We start from the raw sequence: 26,114 nt of genomic DNA on the forward strand, positions 1-26,114 counted from the left end.
GCTTGTTAATGAACGAATCTGACGAGCTGCAGAGAGTTGTGCTGGTAGAGCAGATAAGCCTTGCCCCCAGTTTGCTGTTAGCCGTAGATAAGGTGAAAGGTAAGGTGGTCAACAGTGGAAACTTACCTGAGGTATCTCATGTGGTTTTCCTTAAAAACGGAGAATTTTAGCTTAATGAGAAGTGGATTAAAGATCAGTGTGATGTGTTATATATTTCTTTTTGTTTGTGTAATTTGGAATTGAAATACAGTTCTCTCTTTTTTCTTTCCTCCTTCCTCAACACTGTTATATGTCTGTCAAGCTATTTTATGACACTTCCTGCTGTAAGACCCCTTTGCCGTCATGATTCCATAGAGTAAATCTGAATTCGATGAAATGACACTTCCAGTTTTGATTTTTATTTTTCAGCCTTTTTGTTTTCAAGGTGGAGAATAAAAACAAAAACAAAACAAAACAACAACAAAAAACTGACTCTGTGTTCCAGAGCTCTTCAAAAGTGCTCTTATTGCTACCAATCAGTACATTGCTTAAAATCATTTTTTGCTCCTGAGCTAATATTGAAATTCTCCTAAGTGCCCAGGGAGGTTTACGTCTACTACTGAGTTATACATTTGTGGTTTCAGTTGATTTCAACTTAGTGACATAAGCATACTCTAGTGCTATCCACAAGGGTATAAAATTTAGAAACAATCAGTCATTTAATTACTTGAAAATTTATTATTTTTACTCTTCGTACAGAAGAAGAAATACATATTAAACTTCTTAAAACCTGGAAAATACATATTATTTCAGAAAATACACATTAAACTTCTCATAATCTGGAATTCAACTAACTAACTGGAGACTAATCCCATTTTCCTCTTTCCCTCTTAACCTTTCTGAAATAACTACCATGGGTTCAGAGGTGTATTTAATAAAATGATTTTATCTTACTAATTAAATTAATAAATGAATGACGAGGTGTGTAGGTCAGAGGTCCAGCATCATCAGTATATTACCCTATATTGACAGTATTTAAATGCATTAGGTTCATAATGCCGTGAGGGAATGTGATCACTTATTTTTGAATCATGAACAAAAGAATAAATTACATTCACGGTAATTTTTACTGCTAAGCACAACTTTTTATACAGTGTATCTCCGAAAGCTGGCCATCCAGATGTAGAATATGTAGCAACATTCAGTGAACTGGAGTATCTGGAGTATTCCATGAATTAAAATAGCATATGCCTTAGGCACCATGGATAAAATGTTTGTACTCACGAAATAAGATCTAGCAAGTTGCGGTTTGTCCATTGTAGAATACAAATTAAATCATTTTGATCTGTAAGGTATTTATGCATTCAGAGGAGAAAAATCTCTCATATCTTACATATTTCTCCTATATTTTATAAGATTAAAAATTTTTTCTCAACATATATAGGTCTTCGGAGATTTCCAGAATTTAATCTTTTTGCTTTTATATAAAAATTGCCATACCCCTAGATTTATGCCATCTTCAATAAATAATCTATCAATTTTTCTATAGCCAGATCACTAAAGTTTAAAGAGATTGTGGGTAGCTACCATAATCTCTTTGAAGAAATTAAAGATTATTTTTGTCTGTTTATTTTCATTGAATAAAACATTGCCATTCAAAGTGAGTGTCTTTAAAATCTAAAAATAAAAGAATCTAACTTCTTCCATATATTATTTAAGGAAATCTAACATTTCTATCTTATTACATGGGTTTTATGTTAGTTTCTCCAACAACATTCTGATGACTAAGGACTTTTCTAAATAAGCTTAACCATTAATTGAATTTATGCAATGATATTTATGACAGTAATCCCTCCCTAGAAAGGCTTTTAGTGTGTGGATAAGACAGAGCAAAAGAAGCTAAGTAAGGATCAAGTTAGGGAAAAACAATAAACACATTCATAATTCGGAATCATACTTATCTCTCTGTTCTAGAAACTAAGCATTGTTAATTTAAATAAAATGTGTCACATATATTGAAGTGTGCTGAAAATGTTAAGATATATTTGCATTTTATGATGAATTTTGCATCAGAGATATTCTATATTCTGTTCTTGATATTTCTAATAAATATGAAATTATTGCAATAGTAATATAAGATTACACCTATTTGTAACCCAGTTTAAAGGGCTTAACCTTTATTAGTCACATAATCAGAAGTAGGTAAAACCTTAGTCATTCTTTTAAACTATTGTCATTATTTGTCATATGTGCTTGAGTACAAAAAAAATTGGCTGTATGACATTAGAAGGTTAAAATGGATAACCCATCTTTACTTCTGCCAAACCACTTTGTCAGCCAGCCAGAAAGGAAAGAAATGTAATGCAGAGAATGTAAACTAAAATGCCTTAGGGGCCAGGCAGGAAACATAAACAAATGAAACAAGAAATAAATTAGGAACTGTGGGGCCTGGGAGGCACTGGGGAGCACAGGCCCAATCTAAAGGGGGACGGTGAATGTTTTGACTTAGCCTTTAATTGCCTCAGAGGAATATCCGCCTGGCAGGTTGTACCTGTTGTACACTGCACATCCTTTGTGGCTCCATCTACTTTATAGGGTAGTTGTGTCTCTGCCTCCCATGCAAGCCTGCACAATCTAATGTAGTGGCCCTGGTGTCCAGGGTTGCCAGATCTTGTGACTTTTTTTTTTTTCTAGTTATTTACCTCATTTGGATGTTTATACGTGAAATTTCTCAATTTTTAAAAATTTTCCAGCTAATTCAATTTTTAAATACTCTTTAAGAACTACAGGAAATCCGTCCCACCACAAATTGATGTAATCTCATATATAATACCTGGGAGAAAAGGAAGTTTATTTGCCAAAGACTATGTTACTCTGCAGGCATACAGATGAATTATATGATCAGAGCATCCTAACTGCCCACAATATAATAATTTGGAAGGTATATTCTGAAGGCTTTATTGGAACTGAAAAGAAAATAGAAGTTATTTATTTTTTTGTAGCTTAGAGTTTTAGAGCTCTGTAGTCTCTTGCTTCACTAATAACTTCAGTGGTATGTAGGTCTATTCATTGAAGTTACAGTGAAGTATAGTTGTCTAAACCATTAGAGGAGGTGATTGTATACAGACTAGGTTGCCGGCAAAAGATGGGGGTCCAGTGGCAAGCCAGGTAGCTAGCTAAAAAGAAATTACTATATATCATAACTTTTAATAGCAAAAGTGGACTTATGTGGCACCTACCCATCTATCATCCCTCCATGCATGCATGCATACATCCATTTATCCATCTATCCGTCCAACCATCTATCTCTTCTTCCTTCTTATCCTCCTTCCCTCCTTTGTCTCTCACCCTCCTTCCCTCCCTTCCTCTTTTCCTTCCCCGTTTTCCATCCATCCATCTACCCATCCACCCACTCATTGATCCATCCATCCACCCACCCACCCACCCACCCCTCCATCCATTCACTGAATCAATGCCACATGGTAGACCAGTGTTGACACTAGGGATTACAAACTTGTGACCCAGGAGCTAAATCTAGAATCCAGAAATATTTGTCTAGGAGTGTTTAAATAAAAACAAAATGTCAATCCTTTAGAAGGTCTGCATGCTCTCCAGTTCCAAGTTCCACGACTCCCTACGGCTTCTGGCCCAGTTGTTTCACACATTTTGTTCAAAAGAGCTACCTCTATTGAGTGTTTGCTCTGTGCCATACTACACTGGATACTTTATATACATTATCTCACATTTGTTCTCACAACAACCCTGAAAGGTTGGCATTAATAGTCCCATTTTACCAGTGAGTAATTTGGCACCTAGAGAGGTCCAGTGATTTGCTCCAAGTTGCATGGCTTGTAAGGTTTAGATAGAACTTGAAATCAGGTCGGGGGGATCTCAGTCAGTCTCTTAACTTCTGTGAGCTTTACATGAAGTCCTAAAAAGTGATTTGGCCTAAAAGATGAACGAGGCCTTATTGATACCCTGACTCCATGACTGATGTTTTATACCCTCCATCTCATTTAAAAATAAATGCAAATATTAGATTAAGTTCACATTCAAGTTTCTTTTTTTTTTTTAAGTTTTAGATATATACTACTTCTTTTTTTTTTAAATCTTCACCCTTTAAGACTAAATTGAATATTCATACAGATCATGCATAATCTAGGGTCTACTTAGGTTGTTGGTATGAATTTCACCCCCAAGATTAGAGTAGGTAAGAAATGTCACTGTTACGTACATCAGTTTATTTTCTTGAATTTAAATTAAGTCCGCCTCTAAACTCTAAGCTCACTGTGTTGGATAGAAATACCAGACATTGCTAGGATTCCAGAACCCCCTTCTCACATCTCCTCCCTCCCATCCCCACCCTCAAAGAGAGGTCCTGTGAGGTCCAGTAGGGTAGACAGGCTGCCCATTCTCCATCTTTAGCGGGCACTGGTCACGCTGCTGTGATCCTTGCCCATGCTTACAGGGTCTCAGCGAGGCAGGCACTCCAGAGTTCCTGAGGCTGCCTTGGGTACAGGCATGCCTACCTGAGCGCCTTGGCCTCATAAGCAGCCCATTCCCTTGACAGCCTGTGCCTGTGGGGTGGTTGTGGAAGAACAGGCCATGTGTCCCAACTACTCATGACCCTGCAGACTCCCCTCCTCTGTACCTTGAGGAATTTTTCTCCCTGTTCTCCCTCACCATTTGTGCTTACTTCCTATTCTCAAAAACACACCTTTCTTCTCTCCTCCTAGTATATTGCCCTCAGTGTGGGCTTGTGATTTAAAACCATCTAAAAATATATGTGCTTTAAGCAACTTCAGCTTTGGCTTGTATTGCAACTTACCAGATAGAAAGCAACAGAAGGCCAGGAGATTTTCTTTGGGGGGCGGGGAGTGAGAGGGGAGGTGCAGGGGGCTGAAAACAGAAAAAAAATTCCCAGCTTGTCACTTTTACTATAATTAATGAAATTAATGCAGATGGTTTACTTGAAACTCAGCATAGTGATTATAAATCAGGCTTGGGAGTTTAAATCCAGCTCCACCACAAGTTATAATCTCTCTCCATACCTTGTTTTTTTTCATCTATAAATGGGGATACTAATGGTAATTATTTCATAAGGTTGGGTTTAAATGAGTTTTAAACAATTTCATATAACGTTCTCTTAAAGCACTTTCATAGGCAGGTCTAAGAGTTTAGAATAAAGCCTGGAATGTAATAAGCACTAGGTTTTATTTGTTATTTCTTGAATTCACTAAGCAATCGAATAGAATTCAAAACATAGAAACAAACTGTATGAAGCTGTTGCTGTTTTGGATATCAATTTTGAGAGTAATTCAATTGATTGTGAATTTTGAGCCCTAAGTGACACAAGTTTAGTCCTAAATGATACAAATTTTAGAAAACCCTAAATCAGCTTTATACTTGTAGCCATACATAGGCTTGAATTACCACATCCAAATTCGAACCTCTCCGTTAAAATCCTTTTTCTCTCTTCTACTTCTTTCCCTTCTCCTTGAAGTATTCTTAACTGTGCATGTATCGCATTTGTGAATTACCTTCCTACTTGTTTTCCCTGCATCTTCAAACAGTAATGCATTCCTCAAAAACACATCATTCTGCTGTGCAAATATCTTCATAGGGGAAATTTGAAATTGACAAATACATTCACTTAAAATTTGCCTTGTGTTGAAAATTAAAGAAAAAAATTTCAATTGGCTATTTGTGCATCGTTATTAGTAAATCAACCCAATTTGATGTAAAGATGGATATTATGGTCATTTCAAAGTGATTTTTGGTTTTGGTAAGTGGGTCCTACAGCATTATGTCTTCATTTTTGTGAGTTATTGCACCTGGCTAGTATTTTCATTGCTGCCTTATGTTTATTTGCTGCAATTCCCTCTCAAAACTGTGTGCACTGGTTATAATGGTAATGAGGAAGATAACTCAAACTAAAATTCAAATCATAGAAGCTTTAGACAGATAGGAGAGTTAACTCATTTTCAGCATGTGCAGGCTAAATTACGCATGGGATGAAATAGAATAGGCAAATTGCAGCATAATAATACACAGTAAGTTTAAAACATATAACCTGTACAGTATTTAAACTGGCTTTAATATTCCTTGAATACCACATTATTGTTTTTCATACATCCTCTCATTCCTCTCTTTCCCAGTCCTCGTGCCCCACCTTGAGAGGATAATGATTTCACAGGATCTAGACTCAGGATTAAATTTCGCTTGCTCTACTGTCTCCAGTTAACGTCTTTGTTATTACTGGTCTGTTTTTGTTGTTGTCTTTCACAAGTCTTTGACTCGGTAGCAGTAGCAAATGATGGAGATCTTCAAGTTTCTCAAAAAAAAAAAAAAAAAAATGCCTTTCAGGGTAATATCACTCCACCTGAGAGGATGCCTCCCTCGCTCCTTGGCCGAGCTGAATCACTGATCATTGTGCCCACGGTCTAATTGTGATAACAGACTAATTGCAGCTGTTACGGGGATGCCAGCTCAGTAATCTGTGTTTCTCAATGGCAGCTTTGTTTTGTAGGGCCATCTCTGACAAGACTCAATTGGCAGATATTTTTCTAACAAATGTTCATCCCAGATGCTGCTAGTGTTTAAATAGGATGTGCCAAGATTTAGATAGAAATATAAAATCATTTGATATTTTAAAACCTAGAAATCTAAAATAATCTCAGAGAAAGAACAGTAGTTCTTTATGTGGGGAAGTGCCCGGTGCTTGGTAAAAAAAAAAAAAAAAAATTTTGTACTGTTTATATGTAAAAGAGAACAGGGCCTATATTTGTAATACTTTAACACCATGGTTGGAACAATGGAAGCATCACTGTTAAGCCCCCATATGCGATGCAGATATCTTCATTATCTCCCATTCAGGGTTTTCACTGAAGTCTAATCAACGATTTTTTGTATGTGCAATTTTCTAGAACGTTTGCTGTTCTAGGAAGTCCTGAAGGTCTAACCCAGCAGTGAAAACCAGCCTGTTTCCCCAGATACCTATTAAGCAAACCACTTTGAGACTTATAAGTTAGATCCCCTCTAAAGGTTTTTTCTACATTTAAATTCCAAACAAAGGCAATGCAGAAGTTTCACTTTCTCTTTATGCATAATTTATTGCTTGGTATCCCTCCAAATAAAATCCCTGTGCGGATGGATGATCGCCACCCCTTCCATGTCTGTGTGGTTGCTGCTAGAGTGAGCAGGGAAATAAAACCAAGGGAATGAAAATGGATATTTTGGTTTTATTACATCGTTAAGCCAGTTTTGTGCATTGGATTATCTAGCATGTTAGTAATAAATGGTTTCTCTAATTATTTAACATGTGCGCAATATAAAGAAAATGTGTAATACAGTCATATGTTGAAGTCAGGAATAGCAAAGCCGCCAGATGGCTAGTAACCAGATTAAAACAAAACAAATCACAATACGATTTTTAAAAAAATGAAGCAAGTCCGAACTTTTCCCAAAATACTTTTATTTTTAGGCAGCGATTAGAAACAAAGTGTACCAGCACACAGTTAAACTGGCTTTTATTCTTCACCTGAGACTAGTTCTAATTGATCACTGTGCTATTGTATGATTTGATTGTGCTGACAGTTACATGCCACTGTTCCCATAATAACAATTTTTCTTCTTTGTTCAAATGAATTTCCTAATGACACGTGTGATGGGATGTTTTAATTCTTTTCCCTTTTCAAATCCACCTTCCTGTTGCAATGCATGATGGGCAGGCTCAATATTGTGCATGACACCCGCTACAAGTGTTGGTAGGTCCCAGCTTTGTTTCTTGATTATCTTAAACCTATGGTGCACCTCACAGCCCCTCAAAATCCACTGCTAAGTTTTAACTTGTATCTATTGGGCAAGTCCATTTCCCTTTTACTAACACCTGTCAATTAAATGCCATTTTCTATTTAATTGACATGGACTCACACAAATGTTTTCTTTACACACAAGTTTCCTTTAGTCACCTTTGGTGGATTTTGATTGGACTATGAGTTCTGGTGTGTAAAAAAAAAAAAAAAAAAAAAAAAACCTGTATCGTAAAAGTAATATACTGTGTATTTTTATAATAATGAGTAAGAAAAAATACGTTCATTCAAACAGATAACTGTATAAATGAAGTAAATACCTGTATTTTGATGTAGATTTTGAATGTCTGACTGTGAACACTATATAAAATTCTTGTTTTTGACGTAGCAAATTAAGCCTGTTGTGTCAATTTTCTTGATTTGATGGTAACAAGCTTTTTTTCCCCTTTTTTTTCTCTTTCATCCCCCTTCCCCTTCTCTCCTTGGAATGTTGTCCCGCTTTGCGCTGTGATTGCATGTCACTCGCTGGTGATGATGTCCCGTCACATGGCTTATTGCTGTGATAAATACCATGCCCCATTATCGCCTCCATGTTGCCATGGTTTCCATATTGCTACACTCTTCTGTATGTTTGCTTATCTGATTTTCCCTCCGAAAGTTCCCATGGTGCACGGTGCTACGCCAGCCACTGTGTCCGCAGCAACAACATCTGCCACAAGTGTTCCCTTCGCTGCAACAGCCACAGCCAACCAGGTTTGCTAATTTACAGCTTTGTTTCTTAAAAACCAACCCTAATAGAGCTCGGTCCAACAGCCCTTACGCACGTGGCTTTCCCATTGAGGTCAGTGGGAATCGTGTGTACGTGAGGGCTGTGGTGGGTGCTTGAATAGCATGGGGTTTCAAAGATACCTCTTGTTGGCCTACACATTCTCTCTATGATGAGCAGCAGAATGCTTTGATGCCATTTACAAGTGCTCCAGAGTTGTCGCGGCTCCGTTTCTAAAGCTACTAAAATGATATTTACACAAGCAATTCTCACTGGGTCTCCAACGTGCAGGGATTTTGACCGGTCAAAAATGCAGCTAATTTTAGGTGTCCATTATGAACATTTGGTATATACTGTTTCTTAGTTCTTGCCTAAATTCTTAATAAAAGGCAAAATGTTTAAAAATACGTTATATATGCCACAAATGACCAGTCTTGTAAATAGAGTTTGTTGCAAATTCATGACGGTTTTGTTTGATAAGCAGACTGTATGTTCAAAATAATTTAAATTGGCGTCCAGGTTTTGATTCTCAGTGCTTTCAAGGAAAAACAAACACAAAAACAAAACAAAAAAACCCCCACACGCTCTTATTTCTGTAAGAAAATCTAAGCATAGATTTTGGAGAGTTATGAAGGAAAAAAAGACATCAAAGATGGTAAATTGAGTCATTCTGTGTTCCATACATGTTTGTAGAGTAATGGTTTCACAGTTTACTCGTAAGTAAGTGGGATCTGTTTCAGAAACTTGAATTTTGTGACGTGGAAGACTGACTATTTAAAAGAAAATGATTATTAAAATAGTTAAAGTTTAAAAATTGACCTTGGCTCAGCCAGCATTCTCTGATCCTATTTTAAATTGTGCCCTAGAAAATAACGGTTGAATCAGTCAAACTTAGGTGAAGGAGGTTTTGGCTTTAACGTATATAGGTGTGTTTGTTACAGAAGCAAAGTTCAGTACGGTTAATAGCATGTGAAAAAATCCAGAGCCAAATCAAGTTTCAGATAACCCACGGACTACGGGTAAATGTAGCCAAATGAAGCAAAGGAGTCAACATGTGGCCCCTTGGGCAGAGAAGGCCAATTAAGTGCCATCTGAATTGGTATTTACTGCTGTGAGAAGCAGGCAACCCCGCTCTCTACCGGACACCACGTCCTGTTGGAGAACCATAAGCTATTAGTGTAGCCATTAAAAACTTTCAAAAGCAGCCTGCCAAAATGGATGTAGTTTAAAGTTTCAGGCAAGCTTTAAACATTTCTTGGCAAAAAACCATTAGTTTTTCTGAAGCTTGTCAAAATAGCCCTGGATTTATGCTAACACATCAGACTCATTTACAAGAATTCTAGATTGTGCATATGTGGCATGTTAGTAAGTAATCTATGGCAGAAATTTCTTAATGGATTCAACGCGATCCATTTATGGTGCAAATTGATGATGCTGAGCTCTGTGCATTTACCACATATGACGACAGAATTGCTGGTGTAAGCCGAACTATAGCAAAGCAAATTCCAACATGCCCTGGGCCACCTGGGTTGTAGGGGACACTTTACTTTTTGCATTGTGCTGTGACCATTTCATGCATAATCTTGGGTCTTCGTACTGTTTTACAACCAAAGGAAAGAAAAGGGAAATGGATATATATATAGACACATATATTATATCTACATATACATACATATGTATATGCCTACAGTATATTAGCAATGCTGGAAATAGCTGATGCCACAAAATGCAGCCTGCATGCATGCAGAAGTTTATAGCTGGCCCTTCATCTGCATCGATTGGTGTTGAAGGTCCTTGGTATGTTTCGACAGCCCCATCCTTGATGCTTCTACACTGTTGGGTGCAACATCCTGTCCTGCAGCAGCAGGAAAAATGGTATGAGAAGCTTCATTATGCTTGGAGCACATTTTCGTGCCATTTGCCAATGCTATAAAAATTGTGTAAAGATGTCAGCTGAGAAATGGAAATAAAATAGAAGCATATTAATTTACACTCCAGACTGTGGATTATAATATGTTGAATTAGTCTAGGACATCTAAATTGAAACAACAACAACAACGAAGTGCCTTCACGGACGTGATTTCGCTCTTCTCCCATCACCCTTGCCGAGATGGGATGAGCGCCATTTTACAGACGAAGAAGCTTTTAAGCATCGAGTAATTAAGTGCTTGGCTCAAGGTTACACAGCCAAGAAATGGATCCACCAGGGTTAGAACCCGTGCTTTCAGTCCTCTGACTGCCTCACGCTACCGCGCTGCCTGTTCCCAGGTTAGCGGCCACAGTTCTGGGTTGGAGGAGAATCAGGCTACAAATTGGAAGGTCATTGCTTTGGGGACCATTGCGATGAGGCACCTGTATATTGATTTCTTACTGTATTTTCTCTCAAGTTTTTTAAATTCTCGTGCCCATTTAAAATACGATAAATTGTGCCATCAGGATTCAGAAATGGGTTCTGAAATGAACCTAGGCTCCCATCGGGTTCCTTTGAAGTACTCCTTTAAAATTCCTACCTGGTATTTTTAATTTAAAAAAAAAAAAAAAGGCTAGAAACCATAAGTTGAACAAAAATGTTAGAAATTGGTTGCACAGAAGTAGGCAAGGCATTTCCTAGTCGGATTTCTGGATGACTGCCTAAGTGAAACCACAGGTGTGTGTGTGTAGGCCAACAAAAAGGGCTTCTTTCAATTACTGCTGTGCATGAATTTTTGATAGTTTTACTTCTCTTACTTCCTAAAAACTGGTAACATTTATAGAATAGTATTTAACACAAAGATTTTAAACAATGAGTTGCTACCTTGATATTAAGTTTACATTAACGTACTGTTATGTTGGCCAGATAAGGACTGTCACCTCACAGCTGAATTTCACTTCTCTTAAAAAATTTTAATATTAAAATGTTTTCATCTCTTGGTTGTTGGCTTGCTTGCATGGATCATTCATCAGATAATTTTTTATTTGCTAGATACCCATAATATCTGCCGAACATCTGACTAGCCACAAGTATGTAACCCAGATGTAGAATTTTCATCACTAAACAGTAAGTTCATTATGTCATATATAGTGTGTATTTATTCGTAGTGGTTTTTTAAGATAACCTTGGTATGCTGCGCTGCAGAAAATTTTGCAAAATTTTTATGAGAAAATATTTATATGTTTTATTTTATTTTAATTATTTTTTTAAATTCAGTATCATCAGATACTTACTGAACACCTGCCTAGTGACTGGCACAGTTCTATACGTAGAAGGTACAGACAAATTAAACAAAGCTTAGATGAATGAATGTACTTAGAAAGCAGCATCTGTTTCAGTACTGAAGGTTTTGAGTGGAATAAGGAATTTTTATCTTAAATGGGTTATCTTTATTTTTTATTTATCCTTATCTTTATCTTTATTATATCTTTTATTTTTATCTTAAATGGGTTATGAGGAATTTTATTATACACATTTATAATACATATGTTAATATCACTTAAATATACGTACTACTTAGGGAAAATAAATTTTGTTGATTAGATTGTTATTTTTATTAGAAATAAACACAAGCATGAAGAAAAAAATGTGACGTAAAACTAAATAGATGGTATCGATCTGAAAAGCCCAGGTAGTAAATATTTGTGGCTGTGTGGGCCACATGGCTTCTGTTGCCACTTTTTTCTGTTGGAGCTCTTCAGCTCTGCCCCTGTAGCATGAGAGCAGCCAGAGATGATATGGAAATGAAAGGGTGTGGCTCTGTCCCAATAAAACTTTATTTACAAAGCTAGGCAGCAGGCCTGGTTTGGCTCACAGGTAGTAGTTTGCTGAGCCCTGGTGTAGGTCATCATTTTTTAAAATATTTTTTAATTTTTTGCTAAATCCTAAATGAGAACATGTACCCACTTCCCCCCATGCTTCACCGCACACACACGCACACACACACACGGGTTATTTGAATGTAGAGTCGGACTTTTTTTTTTTTTTTTAAAGATTTTACTTATTTATTTGAGGGGGAGAGAGAGAGAGAGAGCACAAGTAGGGGGAGGAGCAGAGGGAGAGGGCGAAGCAGGCTCCCCACTGAGCAGGGAGCCCAATGTGGGGCTCAATCCCAGGACCCTGGGATCATGCCCTGAGCTGAAAGCAAATGCTTAACCCACTGAGCCACCCAGGCGCCCAAGAGTTGGACTTTAAATAGATGTATACACACACTCACATCTATGCATACACATACATCTACGTATCCGAATGAATTTTAGGTACTTCAAAATAGTCACCTTAGAGGATTGCATAATTCTGAAGATGTTGCCATTGCTCAAAAAATAATTTGAAAGTCTTGTGATTTTCCTTTAGACACATTGACTTAGATACTTGTGAAAGGTGGCCATTTTTCATCCTTAGAGGATCTGTTTTATTCAGAATACATGCATTCAATCTATCATATCTGCTCAGAATATTCTTTATACTTAAAAAGAGCCATCGTGTTTAAAACTGAATCTGGTAATAAGATGGGTGATCCTTCTTTCTTGCTTCCCTCCATGTATCTGTTCATGAACACACTTAAAAATGATTTTTTCGTGCTGCTATGTATTACTATGTGCTACCATGTCAGTGAGATAAAGTGAATAGACAATGAGATAAAGATGGAAATTTCAGCACACTGTGTTAAAATACGAGAGTTTTGGGGCACCTGGGTGGCTCAGTCATTAAGCGTCTGCCTTCGGCTCAGGTCATGATCGCAGGGTCCTGGGATCGAGCCTCGCATTGGGCTCCCTGCTCGGCGGGAGGCCTGCTTCTCCCTCTTCCACCCTCTCTGCTTGTGTTTCCTCTCTCGCTGGGTCTCTCTCTGTCAAATAAATAAATAAATAAATCTTTAAAATACGAGAGCTTTGAACAAATTTCTCTTGGAGCAAAGATGAAGGAGCAACTTCTTCCAGCAGAGTCAGCAAATAAGTGAATTGGGGCAATGGTGGTCGCTATAGAGAGAAGGGAGGATTGAGGGCCTTTCCAAAGAAGGGACAGTGTGTGTGAGTGAGAAGATGGTGGCAGAGAACCAGTTCTGAGGCCCTTGTGATCATAATCCACAGCAATAACTGGACAAAGGTTGAGCCCATGCAGGAGAAGAAGATAGACACAATTTGAGAGCAATCCAAGAAGTACTACCAAAGACATGCTGCAATCATGAATTAAATTATTGAACATGATTTTTGTCTACTTCAGAAGCTTTCTCAATAATCTGATAATAAATTATCCTGAACAAGAGCCACATTTCTGAATAAGCACATTACTTTGTAGTATGTAGGTTTGGAAGTAGAGTTCTCCTTTTGACACGTTTTAAAAAAGATCGACTTTAAGCTTTTGTAGTCAATTGGGTATGTTTGGAATGTGTATATGTAACTATGTTTAGTTCTGAGCCATAATCCAGGTTGAAAAAAAATGATACCAAGTGGCCGTAAGTTCATCAATTAGCAAACCAGTGGATTTGTCTGTTTTGAAAGCTTAGAGTCTTAATGTTCTGTTTGTCAAATGATTGCTCATTTTCATGAGTAGTTGCAATAATTAAACTGGTTGTTGAGTGTAGCAAAATGGTGACTTCTTTCATTCTCAAGATTGTATTCTAAAGCATACTTTTAATATTTAAAGATCCTCTGATGAGAACAAAAGTTCATGTAAAAACTGGAACTGTTAATTCACAAGTACACTGTAATATCTCTTCCACCTTAATTTGTCAGGAGCATAAGAGATTTTTATTTTTCTTGGCTTTGGGGGGAAAAAAAATCCCAAACTTTATCCAAAACAGTTATTTAAAGTATAATTTTTCCCCAAAACATATACTGCGCTAATGAAGCACCCAAATATGATGAGTCATGTTTAATAGGACTTACTGTTGCATGGACTTTAATTTTGTAGGACCAGATGATTACTCTTGCAACCTATTAAACCATAAAAGAGACGAATTAAAGTGAGCTTAAGTTCTGCCCCCCAATGACGGCGCTCAAAACGAGCTCTACTACATTCTGCCCCTTGATTCTGCAAATATATTTTATACTTTTAGCTCAGTATTGGGTAATATTTGAGCAAAGCCCACAATTTTATTAAGTTGTGCATGTCCTGTTATTCTCTTAGAGATGTAAATTTAGGTCCACTTGTACTCGTGAAGTGTTTTTTGTTCTTATATGAAGCTAGAACGACATACGTGTATTTACACTTGAAATCAAGAAATACAATTTTCATATTCAGTATATATTGGAAACTGCTTTATTGTCTGTTTTAACAAAGTTTATCTCTCTTTCCCTTGTAGATCATACTAAAGAGGAAAGGACAGTGTGCTTGGTTAGAGTAAAGGACGAGGTCATTAGCCATATTGTATATACCGTCAAGCAACACACACAAAAACCCCTCAGCCACAAGACATCCACATATTGCATGTTAACCAGAAGAAAAGACACCATGGAAATCCACTGCACACTGTTGCCTATACACTTTGTACATTTAATTGATATTTGTGCTGAGGTGATATTCCTGTCTAAAAGAACAACATCGTCTTTCTTTTCTAGCACAGAGTTATGCATTAAAATATGCATACCTAATTAGTTTCCTATATATTCATGCCATCTTGAAAAGACAGACTGTGGTGTAACCATGATTCTATTATGTATTGGTACGTCTGTAGACCAAGATATAATTTTTTAAAAATAAGTTTATTTCTTTCAAGGTTTACAAATAACAAAGGTGCACCTTGTATTTAAAATTGCCATTATAGATGAGAGCGTGCATGCACAGTCATTTTTGTTTGAGAGTAATATTTTTAATGTAATAGATTTTAAGATGCGGTGAGGGAGGGATCTGACAGAGATGAATGTGCCAAGCAAAACCACAACTGTGTATCTTTTAAAGCACATCATGGCTTTAAGTACCATGTTGTTAAGGATTCTCATGAAGTGCCATAGACTGTATATCAAATTAGAGTATTATTTCTTCAGTGTTATTGTTTTCAGAGCCACATTTTGTTGCTTATCTGCTAGTACTAATCAGTCAAAGGGCACCATTCTTTTTTTCTTCTTTTCTTTTTTTTTTTTGAAACCAAAGCTGTCTCAGAAATGGCCAATTTAACTCTACAGTAACAATAGACAGCACAACACAAACTCTCTCAATACAGATAAACTCACACATACTGGAGATATATATAATAGATATATATATATAAAATTATTTTAATGCATTGTAGTGTAATATTTCTGCATACTATACTGTATAACATGTTATTCAAAAGGGATATGCCATTTCTGAGACACGATAACAAAAAAAAAAATGTTTGAGGAAATTATTTTGCTTCTATTTATAGCTCTGTCAAAAGTCAAAAGACTATAAATGCTTTGCAAAAATGGTTTCACATTTGCTTAAACGCTTCATCACAGTCACATTTAAAATAGTGACTCTAAACAGAGAAGAAAGCAGCACTGTCATCAGATGCATGATAAACCAAAATATGAAAATGGGAAATGTTTAATTAACCTAGTAATTGGGTGGGTTAAGTACATGGGTGAATTTTATATGTGATTTGTTTTGTTTTGTTTTGTTCTGATTAACTGCTTATAGCCTTAGAAAGCCTTTTACAAAATTAAAAAAAAAAAATAGATGTGCATTCAGTTTTTAAGAATGGATTCATCCAAAGGAATTCCTTTTTTTTGTGGTTTGGATGTTGCAGCTAGTAAAGGATATTTTTGCTCTGTTCAGCAGTTCTAAAAATTGCTGAAGTAGGGGCTAGGTCACTGGTAGTTATAGTATGGAATGGGAGAAGTGAAAGTTCGGTTATAGAACTTTCCATACTTCCAAGTTTACTGCAAGTTTTTATGCTTGAGAGAGATGCTTTCTAATATAAGACTGATGTGTTGATTTTACTGATTGTACTGTACATCTATTAAAGCCTTAGATTATTACATTACGGGTTGGAACCCATACCAATGTAATTTCAATCATGTTAAGAGAGTAATGGTGACTTCACATGTTATTGTAGTTAGTTACATTATAGAATATTACTTATTTTTCTTGTTAAAATGTAGTTTTTCATTTCCTACATTTATTAGATTTCATTTTCTATTAACAATTGAATACCATTTCAGTTTATAGACTATTGTTTTATTAGATTTTACCGATGAATTTTTCAAAATACAAAAAAAAATTAGTTTTTCCTTCATAACATACTCAGTTTTGAATTACATGTAGTGTCATACGAATATTCGTATTATTGTTAACTAAATGATTTATATTTTACTGATTTAATATTAAAGTGTAAGAATGTCAGTCATTGTTAGTTCTTGTCTAGTTTTCATTAAAAGAACAAAGATCTTTTATATGGATATCTTATAAATATATAATCATTGCTAAGTAAGAAGTTAAGTTGTTGCTATCGCAACAATCCTGGCAGACAATTGAGTAATATTTTGATGATTTATTTTGTTTGTAATTAGTTATTATAAGAAGATCTAGATCCTAGATATTAGAATAAAATTTATTTTCTACTGTATCCATTTCAAATGTTAAAGTATTGTTTAATATTTTTGAAATCCCTGAATATCAGGCCTTGTTATAAATAAGCTGCATAATCAATAAATAGAACAAGGGACTTTTTGTTGATAATCCAAATACTCAAAGTTTACGTAATGAGAATTATAGCGTGTGTGCAAACTCTTGAGGGTTGATTATGCTGCAATTTAGCATGTTGGAACGTCTAGAGAGAAGGTTGACTTTTTGCACTTCTGTATATAGTCAAAAGAGAGAAACCTGTATAATAGTAAGATCTTATTTTGAATAAAAACGTCTATAATTACAAGGAGTTTTGTTAAGGCTAATAAAATGACAGACTGAGCAAAATTGCTTGCAAAAGTGGCACAGAGTTAGCACTCCATATCCCTTCAAACATGTTGCTTTGCTTTATTGTGGACAGCTTGTAGTTTGCCAGGATTTTTTCAGCTGGAAAGATATGCCATCCTTCCGAGATCTCATGACTGACAAAAACTCCATTGGGCCAAATCTGCCTGAAGATCATTACCAAAAATAGCAGGTACTTCAACCATTAAGGTGAAATCATGGATCAGATATTCCGTACATTTTTCAAAACTGCATGTTTAAAACATCAACGAAAAAAAAAAAAAACAAGAGAGAAAGAACTATACTAAGGACATATATTATACAAATCAGTTTCTGCCAATTTCAGTGGTTTATTGTTCACAAAAAAAAAAAAAAGAAATCTTTAAAACAAGTATTGACTTTCACAAAATTTAAACCATAAACAGGCAAACCAAACAGCACACCGTAGCTATAGTTATGTGATTGTTTTTTAATTGCCGTAGGATCCTGTTCTTTCAGCAGGTGAAAAATAAAACACAGTTCAAATTTCACGGTTTTAATTTTCAACTCAGAAGCACTCAAAAAAGCAAATGTGATAATGGGCACTTGTTTAATGAATTTGTGTATCCAGCCTTCACTCCAGCTGGTTATCATGTTGCACTTATCAGCAACCCACCCGCTTTCATCTGCTGAAAGGACAGATGTGCTTGGTTTTACTATTATGTAATCACAACTTACTTTCTGCTTGTAGTTGCTTAAAATTATGTATTTTGTCTTGGGCTGCAATTTGTTTTATGCTTATTTTATTATTACTGCAGTAGTTGACTTTGCTGTATGGAAAAATAAAGTGAAATTGCCCTAATAAAACTTCTCTTTCTTAAGTATATTTGTGTATCTGAGACTGAAGAGTAAATTATTTTTGCGCGTTTCAAGCATTCATGCCTGTCTTTAGGAACATATTGATATGAAAATTCATCATCTGGTTTTAACCAATTGCGAGGAAGGCGTTTGCTATTTTTTCACTAACTATCCTTTGGTACCGGGAGTGAATCTGAATCACAACGTATTACCCAGTATTTTCTGGAAACTCTTGCCGTCCCCGCCCCTGATACTTCAAGTACTGTCTGATATTATTTTAGGTATAGGGGAGGGAAACTGTAAGTGGAAAAAATTCTCTCATCAATTCCAGAGCACTGTTTTTCTATTAAAGAATTTTTTTTTTTTTTTTGTCTGATTTCCCCAAGAGACTAACACTGGAAAATCAGGCAATCTAAGGGAATACTTCAATAATGAAATAATGATTGATTCAGAGGGATGAAGGGGGTTACACATATACAGCTGAGCAAGGCCATGCCATAACTGTGTGTGTGTGTGTGTGTGTGTGTGTGTGTGTGTGTGTGAAGTTTTTAAACAATGAATTAAAAATTTGGTTGAAGTGAGGGTCTAGTATCCCATAGAGCTTTGCATTTTGCAATTTCCACAAATAGCAAGTGAAAGCCAAAATTCCCATGTGAAGAAATTTGCTCATTTGTTTCTTTAGTGCTGTTTTATGTGATTTCCACTTCGTATTTGACCAAAGGCTGCAAATTCTCCTTTATAGATCGGTGCTTTTTTTCCCTAAAACTTAACTGCAATGAGAGTAAGTATATTATTTATAATTAATACAATTCTGTTATTGTTTGAGTTCTATAGAACATTTCTGTTATTCTCAGTGGACCCAACTATCTGGGGTGCCACTTATCAAAAATTGAGTAACTGTCCTGGAGATGAGTATCCAAAAGCAAGAGTTTGTGATCTTGAATAACATCAAAACATCCGACTCTCTCCAGTTAGTCATAGTATTTTGGGTATCTTTTAATTGAAAAAGAGTGACAGTAATGAACAGCCATTGTAACATTTTCAGTACTTTAAATGATGCTGTATTATATTAATCACAACAGAAAAATGGTGTTTCAGATACTTAAGTTATATTTTCCAGGCAACACTTACTGTTCAGAAGGAGCTATTACTACGGCGACCACTAGGGGTCCTCAGCGCACAGGATGGGACCCTGTCTTAGAAGTCCTCCCGTTTCTTACCCGGGGAGCAAAATCATTTGCTAGAGCTGTTCTTTCATTACAGACCCTTGACACAAAGTTTACACTTTGGAATCACCCTGGAGGTCAGTGAAACGTAGCAATCTATAATGTCACTGAGGCACACTTTGAACAGTAGCTTCCTTCACACAGGAAATAGTCATTTAACATGTAAGCAAAACTGTGGGACACTCAGCAACAAGATTTTGTGATTTTTCTACTTGTTTTTACTCCATTTTCTAATGAGTCTGAGGCAGTCACTTTAAGACTTGAGGTACTCTTATGTTTTGGAGAAAATAGTGTGTTGAAAGCCTAGGAGGTATCTGCTTTAAATGTTTCAAGTCTACTGTATTACAGAGAGGTCCAAAAATGTGAAACTGATTAAATGTCAAGCGATTTGTTTTAAGTTCTCTTGATCTGTCAGAACAACACTGGGTCTCACTGAAATGGCTTTAAAGTGGCGCTGTGCCTTTTGCTGGCATTGGCCCAGCCTCCAGCTCATCATTCTTGGCATGGTTGACCCCAGCCATCTTTAGAAGGGGCCTTGGCCCCAGCAGCACTTGGGGTGGGTGGTAAATCTGCAGCTTCCTTCAGACTGTGGCTGTGTGAGGCCACACTGGGCCACAGCTTCCCCTCCAAATTTCTTGGGGGTTGGACTGTAGGTTTCTCCCAGGGCTGTGTGTGCTCTGAACCCCAGAACAAAATCCAGATGTGTGCCAGGCCTGAGCTGGGCCTGGGGCTCAGGAACTCTCCTTGTCCCAAGCCCTACTGCCAAGCTTCCTCGAAGTCGTCAGCATTTGCCCTGGACACTTGTCATCCTCAGCTGCCCTGTCTAACCCCCACCCCTGCCAAGGGTTCCAGGCAACCAAACTCAGGGCCGACCCCTTTATCAGAGGAATCTGAGGAATCTGACCCCCAGTTCTCCCCCAGTTCTCTCTCTTTTGTTGCATGAGCTTTTCCTTTGTTCATGTATTTTTTTTTCTTTTGCTAATTAAATGTTGGGAAATAGAACAAAATATAGCCTGCCCCTGAATTTACCGTTTTAGGAAAAAACAGCAGGGGCAGGTTAGAACGCAGATAAAGTCTGTTACTATTAGTGGCCTGATAAGGTCTTTCAGAAACGATTTACTGAAGCAAGAGTGATCAGTTTCTTTCTCCCTATTTGGGTTTCATAATGACAAAGGGTGGGATTTCTTTTTCAACGGATAACAAACCATGAGGTTTATTCATGGTGGTTGGAAGCCTCCAGGTTCTTATGTAAATTCTAACTGCCACTCTCAGTCCCATTTGCCTCTTGGCGGAGCCTGGAATGTAGAATCCTTGACCTTGGAACTTAGAGTTCAGTGGCGGGGCTTATACTCCAGCTTTCCGTGGGCTTGCAGGATTCCACCGTAAAACGTGCGGTTTCGCTAGAGGGAAATGCAACCATGCGCCATGGCCATGAATACATCTCCTAGGACATAAAAAAGCAGCCATGAAAGAAAACATGTTCTCCATAGGAGGGTCCCACAACTGTGCAACTCCTCAGGTCCAAGTGCCTAGTTTATTAAATCTGATCTGGCCCCACACACACAGCTCTGGGGGGATTAAGTACTGAGGCATACCCCCAAGTTGTAACTGAAAGGCAATTGCTTGGACATGGATAGCTATGACCAAGCTTGCCCCTGCAGACAGGAGATCTTCACAGAAAAATGGCCAAGTTCATAGTAGACTTAGAAACCAGCAGTCATGGTGACTCTGAAGGTCTGGAAATAAGTGAGTGTTCTGTAGGAGTACATACTTGAACTTAAATTTAGAGCAATGAAGTGCCAGAGAACCAAAAACTTAACCAAGCAGATCTCCAAAGTCCACTTAGAATGGCACACAGTACACTAGTCCGGAAGAAATTATATGCCTCTTGCCTGAAGTCATAGAGTGAGAGTAGCAAAGCTAAGCAGAAAACCTAGGACACCCCCTACCCCCGGAAGTCCCATAATGTAACATGACTTTAGGTTCAGGATGAAAGAGGAACTTTAAGCCTGCAGCAGAGGCTGAACCAAAGAAGCCATAGTAGTTGGCGTCTAACAGTCAAAACCTGGGACCTGAATAGGGTCTCAGGAACAGAAAGAACCTCAGTGTATGCTCCACTTTGCTTGACCCCTGGGCCCCTTTTTTTCACAAGTGCAACCAATTCCCAGATGTGGACTTCAGTGGGCTCTAAAGATAAATATAAGTAGCAACAACATCTGGGGGTGGGAGGAGGTTAAGGAATTGGGGCACAACCTTTTTCATGGTAAAGATAGGTAGTACCCAGGGAGACCGTATCACAGATGCTGGTAGTAAACAAACCGCATATGAATAGATTATAATTTCCTAAAATGTTTATTTTTAAGATGTGTGTTGAAAATTTCCTTAAATTCATAAAAATCAAAGTTATGCATTAGAAATGGCAGTAAAGCACTGGGGAGCCTTTGCAGTGGTTAAGATGAAGGGCTCTAGAACCAGACCACCTGGATTCATCTCTCAGCTTTTCAACCCTTTGCATTCCTTTACCTCCCTGTGACTCAGTTTCCACCTTAGTAAGACAGGAATCGTAACAAGAATATTTACCTTGGGTGATCATTGAGTGGTTCCCAGACTCTGCTACAGTTTGGAATTATCTGGCAGATCTTTAAAAAGTATTGATGCTGGGTCCCTACCCTTAGACCTCTGATTTAATTGCTATGGAGGCAACTCCTGGGTTAATATACATAAAGAGCTTAGAACAGTACCTGACATATAGCAAACACTTGATACATGTTACCTATGATTGCTATTTTCTTATTAGCCATTTTGTAGATTATTCTACATGATCTTTACCTTTTGGTCCTAGTTCTTAGGTTACACTTCCCTTTGCAAGGAGCCTGGGGCCATACCCTGTAACTATTTGTGTTATCCATAGTTCTAGCTTTCCTGTTAAATAGTGAAACTTTATCTTCTTCTAATTTACCACAGCTCCTCATTGCTGCACATGTAGTGAATGTTTCAAAAAAAGAATCAAGTACTTTTTGACTCATTCTGAAAATTTGTACTTCATTTTCCAGCACGATGTGACCATGGATCATACCTAAACCATGTCAGTTTGAAAGTGATAGTTTAGACTTATGTAAGCTTAATTATTTGAATTTTCCTGTATTTAAATTGTGCTTGAGAGCCAGTAACGGAATGGATGCATTAATCATCATAAACATGTGCCTTTAAACAATGTATTTAAAATATTTATTATATTTATCAAAATAATCTTTCCATATCATATTTTATCATAGGTTTATTTTAGATGCTTAACTTAGCACTCAAGCTCTATAAACACACACTGTAGTTAGACTCTATGTGCCAGGCACTGTGCTAGGCTCTGAGATACAAGATTGAATGGCAACAAGTTCTCAGGGCAATGACGAAAATAAGATGTATAGAGTACTGAATACACACTGATCTATTATCTATTACCTCCCACAACCGTCTCAAGCCCTCTAACTGTATCACAAAGTCATTTAAAATAACATTAAATGAAAATTACTCTTTTTGAGTGTAATAATCTGACTGCCCTACTCATTACCCAACTCATTTTATCCTTAAGAAGTAATCTGAATATTGAAAACTCTGTATGATTAAGCATGTTAATTGCAGCAGTTTTTATAATGGCAAAACCCAAGAACAGTCTTGGTTTCAATAGTTAGAAAATGACTAAGTAAAATATTATAGAGTGTTATGTATGATTTAATTACATGGAAAGTAATTTTAGTGGTAGGATTATAGGAGGCTTTTTAAATTTTCTGGGTTTTAGAATTTCTAATTGTTTTAGTAAACATGTGTTGCTTTTTATTTAAATCACTTCTAATATTTTTCTTTTATTTTTTACTTTGAATCGTTTACATTGTTTCTTAGACCATCCACCCATTTAAGTGACTCAGTTTGCCAAATCCAGAATATTAACGTCTTACAAAACATGCACTTTACCTACCACCGTTAATTGAAAATTATGTAAAATATCTTGCCAACTCAGTAAAATATGTATGTTGTTTTAGGGAAGAATAGTAAAAGGGTATTAATAAAACCCCTCTTGGTATAATCTTTGGTCACAATTCTCTAAAACTGTAACTGGTTTCTGTGATTATATCATTCCCGATCTACATTTTATTTACAGCACAATTTTCTGTTTTAAATCAATCAATTAATTTATTTATTTAGGTAGTTATCTCCTCGCCCTCTTGCCCTTCAAAAGATACTCCAATTGATCAAAATTGGTTAATATAAATTACAATTTTATTGAAAAAGACAGCTGTCTTTGGAAAGTTCAAAGACAGGAACTTCCAGGAAAATCTGCTAGCAGAGTAACTACATTAACCAGGGACATGAGGACAAGGTGCTGCTCTCCATCTGAGCCGACCTGAATGAAGTGAAGGAGGCGTAACATGACCTGGGTGGCGAACCTTTCCAGACATATTTCCTGCTGAATGCTGACTCATTTCCTTTCTGCTACATGAAATGCCACTGCATCCAGAAGCATTCTCTTCTTCCCTCCTGACACCATGAAGGAGGCATTCATTATTTCTCGTTCTATTTTCTCAGGGCTTATTGCTTTTTTTTAGATTTTTTTTTTTAAGATTTTATTTATTTATTTGACAGGGAAAGACACAGCTAGAGAGGGAACACAAGCAGGGGAGTGGGAGAGGGAGAAGCAGGCTTCCCGCTGAGGAGGGAGCCCGATGTGGGGCTCGATCCCAGGACCCTGGGATCATGACCTGAGCCAAAGGCAGATGCTTAACGACTGAGCCACCCAGGCTCCCCTGGGCTTATTGCTTTTAACTCTGTTTTCGTACTTCTTTTATTCTTCCTGATATTGCAGGTTTATTATTTACGAATCTGAATCTCCCCAAGGAAGATTTACAAATCTTCTCCTCCTCTCTTCCTAGGAGGGAGGAACCAGTGTTACTCAACTCTGAAGGGCACTCAGTGCTTAGCACCAAGTTTTGTATTTAGTAGGCACTGGCTGAATGTTTGTTTACTTGAATTTTAATTAAATCTATCTCCTAGCTTCAGTTGAAAATGCAGATCAGGAACATTCTCTTGAACTCTGCTTTTCAGGCCATGAAAACAATGCAACCACTGAGAATCTAGAAAAATTGATAGAATCTCAAGGTCTTCGGTTTTTTGAAAAATAGTCTGGAGAAAAGGACTGGTATTTCCAATCCCACAACCCACTCTGAACCTCCTTCACCGTACCACTAAATAGAGTAATTTAGAATGTGTTTAATTAAGTTTCTCTCTCTTCTTGAATAAAAACTGTGATTACCAAACTCATTATCTATGGAGAGGAGAATGTAGGAAAGGATATTCTGGTATGTGTGGTATACCTTACGAACATATTCTTATAAGGAGTCTGTGGTGAGAGAACAAACCTTTACAGTATTTTTGCATCCTTTAAAAGATTTCTAAGTCTGAGAGTGAAAGTCTGTTGCCTTGCATGCAAATGTCTTTCCCTATCAACTGCTGAACTGTTTTTATTTATATATTCCTTTTCCCAGGCACCTCAAGCCTGTGTTAATTAGCATCAACAGCAGAGCATAGGAGGAACATAAGCCACTTATTTGTGAACAAATTACAAGAATTGCACCAGAAATTGATTTGTACAGAATATACACCTACAGTCTGAATGCTTTTTAATATATTTACCTTGTTCTAATTAGTTGGTTTCTTTTTCTTCCTTCCTGTCCCCTTTATATTATTTCACAAGGCTCAGAGCTTTGATCATTATTTTCGGCTCCTTGGCTCCCAGCAGAACCCTCCTATGAAAAGGTGTATTGAACTATTATTTCATCTGATGTGACTTGAAAGGGTCTGGGAAGCCACTCCATTCCCCTACAAACAATTTTCCCACCTGTTCAGTGCTAATTAACAACCCCTGAATAAGAGATGAAATTTTCCATTTTATAGTTAATGAGATTTAAATGCTTTAGGAGACTTCATGGGAAAATAACTTAGATTCATTTCTTTCTTTCCTCTCTCTCTCCATCTCTCTCTCCCACCCTGTCTTCACCTTTTTTCCCCCCTGTTCTCTTTTCTGTAAGAATTTAGAGAATGCTAATCTGTGCCATGCACTGTGGTAGACATTGACAACAATACATTTAATCTGAATCAGTTTTCATGCTCAAAGAACACAAAGAAGAGTTGGAAAGATAGATGTCAACAAATAGACACAATTCAAACTGATAACTTAAATCCTAGAAGACTATGCAAACTGCTATGGAAAAGAGAAAGAAAGATCCCTGATTCCTAAGGAGCAATGGAGAAGAAAGTGTCAGAAGATGATGAGTCTATGGAACACACTTTCCCAACTTTACAGTTTTCCCATGTCATGCAACTTTCTAAAAGCTTTATCATGCTCATATGATAAAGAAAATACTATTTGCCTTCCTTAGTTGCACAATATCCAAACCTTAAGTTTGTTAAGTCAATGATGTAATGATCACCTGAGTTTTGGACCCACAAAATCTGATGATACTCAACCTGAATTGATTGATGCATTGGCAGAATGTGTGTATCTTTTTTAATTATCTTATTTGCCAATATCAAGTGCATCCCCACCACGTACTTGGGTAAATGGTTACAATATTTTGAAATAGACTTAAAAGAAATTATTAAAA

General features: G+C 36.9%; 1 protein-coding gene across 26 annotated transcripts in view; it reads left to right on the plus strand.

Annotated features, from left to right (window-relative positions):
- LOC102743902 (muscleblind-like protein 1) overlaps positions 1-17,697 on the plus strand; it is a 203,414-nt gene extending 185,717 nt beyond the window's left edge. For 17 of the 26 annotated variants that reach the window (XM_081828002.1, XM_081828020.1, XM_081827899.1 and 14 more), the window contains 4 exons: positions 7,710-7,745; positions 8,449-8,543; positions 11,519-11,593; positions 14,829-17,697. In XM_081828002.1, the coding sequence (XP_081684128.1) occupies positions 7,710-7,745; positions 8,449-8,543; positions 11,519-11,575 (188 nt within the window). In that variant the 3' untranslated portion in view covers positions 11,576-11,593; positions 14,829-17,697. Of the gene's footprint in view, positions 1-301; positions 7,749-8,448; positions 8,544-11,518; positions 11,594-14,828 lie in introns of those variants that run through there. The other 9 variants (XM_081827904.1, XM_081827916.1, XM_081827937.1 and 6 more) reach the window with 4 other exon arrangements.
- The last annotated feature ends 8,417 nt before the right edge of the window (positions 17,698-26,114 follow it).

Source organism: Leptonychotes weddellii, chromosome 1 (genome assembly GCF_054177405.1).
Source record: "Leptonychotes weddellii isolate Sample4059 chromosome 1, ASM5417740v2, whole genome shotgun sequence".
Lineage (NCBI taxonomy): Eukaryota > Metazoa > Chordata > Mammalia > Carnivora > Phocidae > Leptonychotes > Leptonychotes weddellii.